General features: G+C 39.4%; 1 protein-coding gene across 4 annotated transcripts in view; it reads left to right on the top strand.

Moving 5' to 3' along the window:
- The window catches only part of LOC124396170 (BTB/POZ domain-containing protein kctd15), a 30948-nt gene that overhangs the window by 4544 nt on the left and 14939 nt on the right, over positions 1–11465 (top strand). For 2 of the 4 annotated variants that reach the window (XM_046865201.1, XM_046865200.1), the window contains exons 2-3: positions 270–445; positions 7946–8090. In XM_046865201.1, the coding sequence (XP_046721157.1) occupies positions 282–445; positions 7946–8090 (309 nt within the window). In that variant the 5' untranslated portion in view covers positions 270–281. Of the gene's footprint in view, positions 446–7945; positions 8091–11465 lie in introns of all 4 variants that reach the window. The other 2 variants (XM_046865199.1, XM_046865197.1) reach the window with 1 other exon arrangement.

Here is an 11465-nt window from a genome sequence, read left to right as displayed (position 1 = left end):
GGCAAACACCTTAGCGTCCGTGCCTCCGCATCGCTAATAAACATGTTTCCATTGTGTCCTCGGGCTGCGCCGGCGAAAAGACGACACAAACACACTTAATTAGAGCCTTGGCAATAATTTGTAAGCTAAATACGCGGCGGGGCAGATGAGGAAGCGAGCTGATAAAGGGCGAGGAAGACGCAAAAAAAGCTGCGAGACCCTGACGTGCCGGCGCGGAGACTCTGAGAACGCGCTCTCTCTCCATGGCTTTCCCGTTTGTCTGTTTCCAGGAAGGACGGAGCATGTCTCGCTTGTCTCTGACCCGCTCGCCGGTCTCTCCCCTGGCAGCGCAGGGCATCCCGCTGCCCGCCCAGCTCACCAAAGCCAACGCTCCCGTGCACATCGACGTGGGGGGGCACATGTACACGAGCAGCTTGGCCACGCTCACCAAGTACCCCGACTCCAGGTAGGACGTTTTGCATTATCTGTCGTATTATCACATCCTTCAGATCATCCTGCTTCTTCTGTGTAGATGTACTGTATATTTACTCACACTCTCCTCTATTGTCTAGACAGATAAATTATTGAGGTACTATCGCAATGTTGAGTACATCAATATGATTCGGTGTGTCAGTTTGCTCTAAATAACCATTTATTATTTATCATGCTGCATTTTTTTTTTTTTGCACACTTACGCAGAGTCTTCTCTCTTTCTCTCGTAAATCCTCGAGGCACAGTATTACATCCCACTGTATATGCATAGGACGACAAAAAATTGATTCGACTTGATCCTCTTCTTCCATCGTTCTTATTACGCATGCCAAGTGGTGTACGGTAATTACTGCCAACAAACACTCGCACTGGAGCCACAGCGCTCTCCTGTGTGCCTCATTATGCGTGGCGCAAGGCCATGCCAATTACAATCGTATATTTACAAAGATACAATAGATACGCCAAAGTCTTCTAAACAGAAACGATGGATTTAAATGAGGGATTTCTGCGGGTTTTTTTTCGCTTCAAAGCATTTAGGAAAAACAGTTTAGACATATTACTAACGTTTAGGTCTCGAAACTTTATTTTCTTTTTCTTTTTTCTTTATTTTTTTTTTTACAATATGTTATTGCCAATCCATATATGATCAATTATATTGTCCAACTTATTTAGTCTTAGACAGATTCTGGCCGAAATGAGACATCCAGCTGAATAAAATGTCCAAAATATCCATCCTTAATAGTACGCAGGTTTATTATTTCATCGTTTCTGAATTCATTGTGTCATTTCATATAAATGTATTTATTTGTCCTGCTTGTATTTCGACACATTATTGTATTATGTGGAAATCTTTGGTATTTTTTATGGGTTTTAACTGTGGAATTTCGATGTCAAATGCCATTAAAAAGTCGACGTATCAGCAACTAGGGGATAAAAGTACAAGTCATAGTACATCAACCCTGATAGTAACAATTCATCACCAAATGCAGCATAACTATAACAATAGGATGAACCGAAGTTAGAGTAACAGCTCTTCGTGGCTCCCCACATCTGTAAGCAAGCAGATCGATTCCAGCTGCTGGAATTTCGAGGTGTGAAAAAGCAAGGAAACTTGTGAGTCCTGATAGAAAGTCGATGAGACAGGAGTCAACGTCGAACCACTGTTTCGTTTTTTGCTACTGTCAAGCTGTTTTAGTAAATCAAACGATGCTTCATTTATACTCCTGAGGAATAACGCTGAAGGCTTGTTTTATCTAGGCACTTTCATATTTATTTATTACCTCTCCCTTGCCGGATTCTTGCGTTCATGTTCCCAATCCTTGACTAAATCGCCTAGCTTTTATTAAGAATAAAAAAAAATCGCGGGCATTGAATCTGGCTCTGGTTATTAATTGTGACATGTTGTTGCAACTAACAAGATGTGTCACTTTGTATTAATATATAATGTACTAGGTAAGAGCGTTTACTGCTTAACTGCTCAGCGTATTGATATATCAACTAAAATGTGATCAAAATGAAATTTCCAATCATTAGCATTAGTAGAAATATTTCCGTTGCGATTTTGAATAACGAAGAAGCTCTTATGGTGAATTTTTTGTTTGTTTGTTTTTTTTGGCACATCTGCTTTATTTCACTCCTACACAATCTCCTCCTGCATCCCGACTCCGGCACACAGGCGGTTAAGGAAATCGCCGAGGGGGCGGGCGACAGCTAAGAACAAGGTTAAAGGACTTTTAAGCTGATGATGTCTTTTAATAGATTGATCTGTTAATAATGCAGTGAGGGAAGAGAAAGTTAGTGCAGTAAGTAATGGCGTGGCATCCGTCTTGCTCTCTCGCGGCCGCGCGAAGAGACAGGGGCCATGAAACATTGATGGAGAGCGCCGGAAGGGTTGGGCCTCGCGCTTCTGACACGCATCAGTTACACACAACAGACAGGAGCTTAAAGAGAATCAGAGCTAATGAACATGAGGCACCACTCAGCTCGGTTCGGCTCAGCTCAGCTCGGCTCGGCTCAGCTCGGCTCAGCTCGGCTCAGCTCGGCTTATGGGTATTTACTCAATCAGTCTCTCCGGAGAGAGAGAAAAGTTTGATCTCAGATCTGAGGTTTAATAGTGAAGTCTCATCGTTGAAAAAGTTTGGAGGTGAAACCAATGTTTAAAAGTAGGAAGGCGGATTGTGCGCTAATTATCAACCATATTACGCACCATCAGTACTGTAACTATTGCGTGGAGCCCATGCTGGACATCCAAAACAAGAGTCTTGGATTAGTTCTGGACAAGTTTGAAGGAGCATCGCATGTGTCATATTAGATTCAGTTCAACTTTTTTGTCATTGTGCAGAGCCAATAATATGCAGTTAGTATCTAAGTGCATAAGTGGCCTGTTTACAATTTTTCGGTACAGGTCTTTGGGTCCGGTACACGTGTAGTGAATGCAATCCTTTTTACTTGCGGAACACAGTTAAAAATCTGAGTTCCCTCAGGAACGTTTTAAGTGGCGGATCACAAGTTTGTTTCGTTTCCGTCTCGCACTTTGAGTGTTTATTATTATTATTATTATTATTATTATTATTATTATTGAACTTAAAAGCATGCACAACAATGGCAGCAGTATAAAAAAAAGAAACCAGAGTTAGTAATTAATTAATAATTAGTAATATGTTAAATGAGGGTGTGGGTTCATATGTACAGGGGTGAGAGTAATTTATGTACTTACTTATTTATCTATTTATGTACTTATTTATACTTATTTATTTATAAGAAGATAACATGCTCAAATAACATGAAATACATATGTAGATATATGAAAGTTTGTATAATACAGTATATGTAGAATACATAAGGGGAATTTCAAATCTAGTTATACATACTGTAGCACAGAAATATCCAGCAAGTCTCAATGCAGTCTGCGTCTCAATAACAGAAGACACAATGTCACAAAATCATGAGAAAAGCAACGACTCGTACATGGAACCCATATTTGGATCTGATTGTCACATGGAGAAAATTTTCCAATTCGCTAAGAGGTGGTGAGAACATCAGCGCAGGTCGTGGAGACGTTTTTTTGGCACGTAGCAAACCTTTGAGGTTGAGGTTATGGTGCAAAATAATCAGACGGGAACTAAATATCTAATATCTAATAGGTTCAGTAGAAGTTAGTTTCCCGCTCTTTATCACAAGATCTGCATTATAACCCACACATCGATTTCTATTTGGTTTCTTTTAGAAATGAACTTTTTTTGCACATTTAGTTGTCATTTTGTTTTCATTTTTTTATATTTGAATTATACACAAATATTTATTTATTATCGATTCTACATAATATTAATTTTAGTTTTTGTTAGAAAGTTAAAAAATAAATAAATAAATAAAAAGGTTTATGCCTGATTCGGAGAAAGCTTTCTATTCAAAAATACCAAAAAAAACCCCACTTCGGATTAGAAAGTAATTATTACAATGACAAAGTGTGTTGCTTATTGTGTGTTGAGTGTGTGCACGTGTGAGCGCCCCAGCTTTCCCAAACTACACCTCAGAGTCAATCACGGACCCTCACACACACATTAATAGGGACCAACTGTATGTTCACTCAATTCTCTTCACCTCTCACACCAGGTCACTATATTTATAGAGTGGTGCATCTTCCTTTCCCACTCTTCTCTCTCTCTCTCTCTCTCTCTCTCTCTTTCTCTCTCTCGGTCTATCACTAACAACAGGGGGAAAAAAAGCCTAAAAAGAATTTGATCAGATACTCAAGGCAGAAGGTGCTGATTTAGTAAAAAGGAAGTGTAGAAAACAGCGACACAGAATGTAAGATACATATACATGTACACAGACAGACAGCAAGCAAGAAAAAAGAGAGAGAAAGGGCAAAACGTGGAGACAGAGAGAGGTCGGGAAGGGAAAGGAAAGAAAAACAGGCAGCATTTTAATTGCTTTTTAAAAAAAAAAAAAAAAAAATACAAGTGGAGATGAAAAACAGAGTTGGCCCGGAGGCGCATGGTGAAATTCTAGCTGGAAGAATTGCAAGAGCATATGAGAAAGGAAGACCCGAGGCACAACAGGGAGATGAGTATTGGTTTTTTATAAAGCATTTTGCATCGATTTCCAGAGGAGGGCAAAAAAAAAAAAAAGAAGGGGACAGAAAGAGAGAAAGAGAGAGACACAGCAGCAAATGAAGAAAGGAAAGAGGGAGAGGGTGAGGTGTAGACATACAGAGAATCAGAGGGGACAAGCAAAGGCCGGCTCCTGCTGAGAGCTTTAGTCAGACGCAGAGATAAAGAGGAAACACGTACAAGCTTACAGCATTAGTGTGTGTGTGTGTGTGTGTGTGTGTGTGTGTGTGTTTGAGGATATTTACATTTAAATCTATAGCGTCATATTTCCATGATATTTGGAATTATGCTTTGTACATTCATTCATTTCGGAAAGCCTTTTTATCCCAGTCACAGTAAATAAATCGCAGTGAATAAATGTAACACGCCCCCTAGACGGATGCCAGGTTATGGCTGTGCAACTATTGTACCCCGGGGCACATCAAGTCCAGCCACCTGACATGTTTTTGGGGCGAAAGAGGAAACCAGAGAACACAGAGGAAATTACGAGGAGCGACCGAGTCACAGAAACCCGAGCTCAGGATTAAACCAGCACGTTTAGAAGGATGTGCATTTTAAACGAGCATGTATAAAAACGAGTTATTCACAAACAAGGAGGTAATAATGTAACATCCTGTGCAATGAATAATGAGTAAGAGTTCGTATGTTTTGTTAAAAACAAGGCTACACGGGTATTCTCTGAAAGCAGCTTTACAGAATTATACAACCAAATTCACTTATATTTAAATGTATGTGTATTTATCCCCAATGAGCAAATATCATGAGTGGGTGTTTTTTAAGGGTTGCAAAACTCCAGGAATTTTCAAGACTGAAAACTTTCCATGGGAATTTATGAGAATTAACTGGGAATTGACAAAATTGCAGGTAGTTGGAGAAAAAAAAGTGTACCTACAATTCATCAATCACGTCCACACAGCGCACTTACTGCAGGACCACTAAGGCCACGCCCCCTACATGCATTATACATTCCTCTAACACATAACACACACACAGCATTTCTAAAATCTTCAGAATTTCAAAAAATTTCCGTCTTGGTGAGTATTCATGTTAATTAAGTAAATATTACATACACGTATGTTTAAACCTCTGTTGTGCCGTGTGTAAGCTACTGTGCGACAAATCAAAATCAAATATGTGTTTTTATTATCTGTATTAGTTTGCATTATTCAGCCCGTGACCAAACGAGATGTATATATTTATATTTGTATGTTATAGAGTCTATTTACATTTCAACAAATTTTAATGAATTCCCATAAATTCCAGTTTTATTTGGAGAATTTCCAAAAATCCCCAGATGAAGTTTCCCTGGAAAGTTGTTGAAAATTTACCTAAAATCTTCCACTCCTTTGCAACCCTAATGATTACGAGTCATGTCTTTTCTACAGTTTCTACAGTTTCTACAGTTTTCTAGAGTTGTGGAATCAGGTGCTCCTGAGCGCAACATCTGAGATCATTATTGGATTCAACACCATCTCCTCTATGCCAAAAATCATTAATTGTCCAATGATGGAGAAACAGCATATGTAGAATGTTATTTTGAGTGATTTTACTTTTGCTGATTAAGCGAATTTCTGAAATCTTCATTAAGCGGGATCCAACTGAAGCTTTAGATGCCTCAGGAGGTCGGCATCTTCTTTTTGAAGGTCCGAAATCTCCATCTGGTGGCACCCAATATTCTATCAAGTATAGACTTTTTTCAGCATAAAGGCTGTATCTAAATATGTACATGCAGTAATGCACACTCCGAGCTCCCTAGCCTTTATGTATTTACACTGTACATAATAAAAAAAAACAGCCTGAGTGAGGTTCTCTGTTTTTTTCTTCCTCTTTCTATGTGTGTGTGTGTGTGTGTGTGTGTGTGTGTGTGTGTGATCTGCACAATAAGCTTGCCGTATCTCTTACCGGCTACAAAATCTTGCCTTGTCAGCTGTAGTGAAAGAGAAGGAGGGGTACCTTTAAAACAAGGTCACTACCCATCTCATGTTGTTAAAGCTGCTGAATTGGACAGATACTCCTTGTAGTGCAATTCCTCCCACACCCGCTGAGCATTAAAGCGAGAGACAGACTGTAATAGAAATTGAATTCCATTCATCTCTGAGCTTTAGGCTTCAGCGCAAACACACCTGTGTGCATTGACTCTCCCGTTGATGTCTTTGTTCCCTCTCTCTCTCTCTCTCTCTCTCTCTCTCTCTCTCTCTCTCTCTCTCTCTCTCTCTCCGTTTAGCTTCATAACCAGCCGAGACAAGCACTCACGCGGGAAGAGCTCAAACTCTCGTGCAATTCCTTTTGAAATCAGCTGACCAGGCTGAGATTACATCAGTGCTGCGATAACACAAGCTCCACAGACGAGAGGTTTCAGACAGGAACTCAGTCAGGAAGCGACGTTCAGCTCAAATTTAGTTATCAGCATTGAGAGTCCATTAAAGGGCTGTAATGAAACGAGTTCAAATGTCTGGAATGTTTAAATATCCCCCCCCAAAGTTCACAGTGAGGAGGATAAGGACATGGCAAAGAAAATAGTCACAGATTTGTTAAGATAAGTCTTGAGGTTTAACCGAAAGCTGAATGAACAAAATCCCTTTCTGAAAGAAACCAACAAAATGGAAGCCCTGATTTATAACGGAGATTGTTCGTTACGGTTAGGTGAAACCATCATCAGACTAATTTGGCTACAAAGCGAATGAATCTGCATGAATAGGGCGACAGATCGTCGATGCTTTGGCGCTGTTTTTAGGCCCGTGGTCCAAAGACGCATCAAAAACAATCATGAATTTCTTTTAAACATGAAATCCAGAATTCGGATGCCAAAAAAGTGAATTGTGGGGTGCCAATACTTATATAACGGTATCAGTGATAATTGCTTTATTTAATTTTATTTGCCTTTTTTTCCCTTTAATTTACAGTTTGTTTAAAGTCACGCATGCAGGTGTCCCAATGTCCGTATAGCATAGTGCAGTGGCCGTAAAGTAACATCTTTATAATCACTGTATTTAAAGTGCCACATATTTTTGCATGACTCATTTTATTGGCATCCAAGTAGTGAAACAGTAAACCTGCCCTCCTCTCAGACCCTCTTTTTTATCCTCTGCCAGAGAATGCAGCATTGTCTTATTCTGTCAACAACAACAAAAAAATGGAGAAATACGAGAAATACTTCAAACCAGTCTCTCAGCTCCAGAATTGTGCCTTGAGCCGCTCCTTTCAACCCGTAGTGCTAATACGCTTCTGGCTCACTTCTAATAAAATGGAAAAATAAATGGTAATTGTTTCATGCATTTGAAGGAGGCCAGATTTACTCCATTAACCCTGTTTGCGTGTGTGTGTGTGTGTGTGTGTGTGTGTGTGTACGGTTTAATTTTCAGGATCAGTCGTCTCTTTAACGGCACAGAGCCCATCGTACTGGACAGTCTGAAGCAGCACTATTTCATCGACAGGGACGGAGAGATTTTCCGCTACATCCTAAGCTTCCTCAGGACCTGCAAGCTGCTGTTGCCTGAAGACTTTACGGTAAAAACTCCACAGATAAAAGGAACAGTGTGGAGCAGTGTAGAAGTCAAAAACCTGAAAAATGTTGTATACAATTTTATAAAATTTCCAGTATAATGTAAAACGTAATTTTTTTAACGCTTTTTATTTTGATTATCATTTACATTTTTTGTCATTTTAGATCTGATAGTTTGTTATAGGACTGTAAAACATATATTTTTTGGACTGTCAAAATAGTAGGCGTTTTTGTATTGGTCTGTACCTCCTACTGACCTTTTTTCCAGAACGATCTTATGTATTAGGTGGCAATATGCAAAAGTTCCGTTTTTAAGTTTTATTTGTCATATGTACAGATGTCAGTGACAATGAAATTTTTAATTCTTCAGGCAAACTAAAGCAAATAATAAATATCTAACATTGAACAATAAAAAACAGGAGAGAAAAAGTAATAATGAGGCATAAGTTCTAATAATAATTATACAATTATCATTTAAATATAAAATGAATTATATAAATATTTACATATTTGACATATTAATGTGGTATTTTTAAAATGACAACCCATCATTTTTCTCTCATTCCAATCTCGTTATCACGCCTCATGTATTCGTTTCATTCTTTCTGTCGGCTTTTGTCATCAAAACGGCCAGAGATCCACGACAGGAACAAAAACATGTACCAATGATGTGTTATGAATAATGTAGACCGTGGACTCTCCTGTCCTCCCCCCCCCACACACACACATGCATAAACACACAGCCATGTTATCTCGGATTACCTCAGGAAGGCTGCACACACCTGGCTCCTATATTGCTCTACGCATGAGGAAACTGCTCCACATGGCCAGGCTTCACACACAGCTGCCTGCACATTACACAAGAACCAGTGTATGAAGCGTCCACAACAAGTACGCTGACAAAATAGAGGCTTCATGTGGATTTAAGTGGAGAAAGCTCTCGGGAGAGAAAATAGAATCTTCAGGCTTCAAATAAAGATGTTATGAACCGGATGTCAAAGCCGAGCTTTCTGCCGATGCATCACAAGAAAAGCGGCCCAGTGTAGATTAACCTTACCTCTGTTTTTCTGTGTTCACGTTACTAAATGATGTCTGTGTAGTAGGACTGGGCCGAAACCTGCATAGCTGAGTAGGAGTAATAATCATCAGAGGTTTAAAGGTGGTTTTTACTTGTCACATGTACTTTCCAGCTCAGTGAAATTGTTTCTTCGCATATCCCAGTGATGTTAGGAGTACAGGGTCGGGCATGATACACCACCCCTGGAGCACAAAGTGTTAAGGGCCTTGCTTAAGGGCACCAGCAATACTGACGCTTGAACCCCCGACCTTCTGATCAGTAATTCAGAGGCTTCACCACGGAGGTACCAATTCCCTGAAGCATTAAGAAAAAAAAGCCTGAAAAAAAGCTGAAGTTTTACCACAAAAAACATTTGTTGGTGGCTATTTTTGTGCCAAGGAATAGTAAGAAAGTCCAGTGTGACCTCTACATATCAATAAACAGCTCTTCCAGTTTTTCATTTTAACCAACCAAAATGTGCTGCTTGAAAACATCAAGTGTAGAACACACTGCTGTTTAACCTGAGTTAGAATCTTCATAACTTCAGTATAAGATGTTGTCATTCTTTGTAAAACAATTTAAGTACAGACAGAACTGTGATCAGTCTTCCTTCAGTTGCCAAATGTTTCACTGAGAGAGACGAAGATGAAAATCACTGGCTGATACCAATAGCTGAAGGTACAGTGAGACTTGATTTTTTTTAAAATCCAAAAGAATGCCATTCCCAGAATAAAAAACAAAAGCCAATAACATCTTTCTTGCTATAAAGGTCAATTTCAAATGAATGAATGGACAATAAAATAATTGAGATTCAGATTCGGAGTGAGAAAGTGCCAAGTTTTTGTCTATCTTTGTCACAGGTATGTAATGCCATCAGTACACTTAAAGTTTAGGTCCGGCATCTAATTTCAAGGCATTAGAGATGTGCATCTCCATCACTAAGGTTGATGTGATTCATGAAAGATGTACCAATGATGTACCGATGATGTACCAATGTTGGAAATCAGGCGATGTTCCACTGATTCCAGAACAGTATATAGTCCACCATGCTTATCTTTCTCATTTGATTGGAAAGTATGATTATATTCTAAGTACTCTGTAATGATCTGTAATCTGCAGCAATCACTCGCATTTACTCCATTTTAGCATGTTGAAGGTGGTGTCCTCGTAATGTGGAATTTAACTACAACGTTAGCTAAAGAACAGTCATTTGAGTTAAAGCATAAATATATACTTACTGTTGGTTTGTAAAACCCGTTAAATAGCTGTGGCGCAGGCAAAATAACGCACAAGAATGTGATCTTATATCACGCCAATCCATCTCCAATCTCCACTGCCCTCACCATCAGTCTGACTTTCTTACTAAGAAGATTTTAAATCTGATTTTGAGTATTATTTGGAGAGATCGGAGAGATTTCTGAGATTTAGTTGGCAGGGTAGGAAGTTCGTAATGACACCTGTTCATCACACACACATGTTGAAAATCCCATTCCAGATTCCTTCACTGGTAACCTTCACTATTGGGAAGGCTTTCTGTTCGGTTCTGGAGCATGCCTGTGGAGATACTTTTATTTATATAGCAGCAAAACTAGATCAGGTAATGATGGTGGATCAATTAGTTTGGAGAGCAAGTGGTGTTCCAGTTCAGTCCGCAGGTGTTTAGTGGGGGTTGAGGAGGTCAAAGGTCTATATGGGATTTTCAAGTTCATATCTTCCTGGAGTTTGCTTTGTTTGAAGCCTTCTGTAAAGAGGAGCGCTCATTCACAAGAAACTTCCTCACCACATACTGTTTCATGCTCTAACACTGTTGTCTGCCATTTTGATTAACTGGTCTCTGTACTGGCCCGTGACATGTGCCTATGACTTGTGCCCTGCCTATCAGTAATAGCACACACTTGCTACTATGTGTGGCTAGCATCCATTTTTATACCTGTAAAATTAAAAGCCCCTCGTAGCACATTTACGCCTCCATTTGTAATCATTTCTTGAAGCTATTTTGCTGTCAGGTTTGGGTTTTGTGGTGGTATTGAATTTTTGGTTGAGTACTATTTGGCAGAAGCATGTAAGGAACTCGTCATCTTCTTTCATGCCTTGATCTGTTTGTTATTAGCAGCAGGTTCTACACAAGACTGTTTAGTAGAACACGTCTTGTGAGTAACACTTGACGTGTTGTTTTTGTGCACACTGCAGTAGACAGATTTCTATGCATATGAGAAGATTTTTGTATCGTTTGTGTCCATCGTGTCATACGTTCGGCCGTAGGAGAACTTCTTACTGCGCTTTTAAGTTCTGTCTGTCTTCTCTTCGTATGCTCTTTCATGTT

The sequence above is a fragment of the Silurus meridionalis genome, chromosome 13, assembly GCF_014805685.1.
Source record: "Silurus meridionalis isolate SWU-2019-XX chromosome 13, ASM1480568v1, whole genome shotgun sequence".
NCBI lineage: Eukaryota > Metazoa > Chordata > Actinopteri > Siluriformes > Siluridae > Silurus > Silurus meridionalis.
This window is presented reverse-complemented; position numbering and strand designations above follow the sequence as displayed.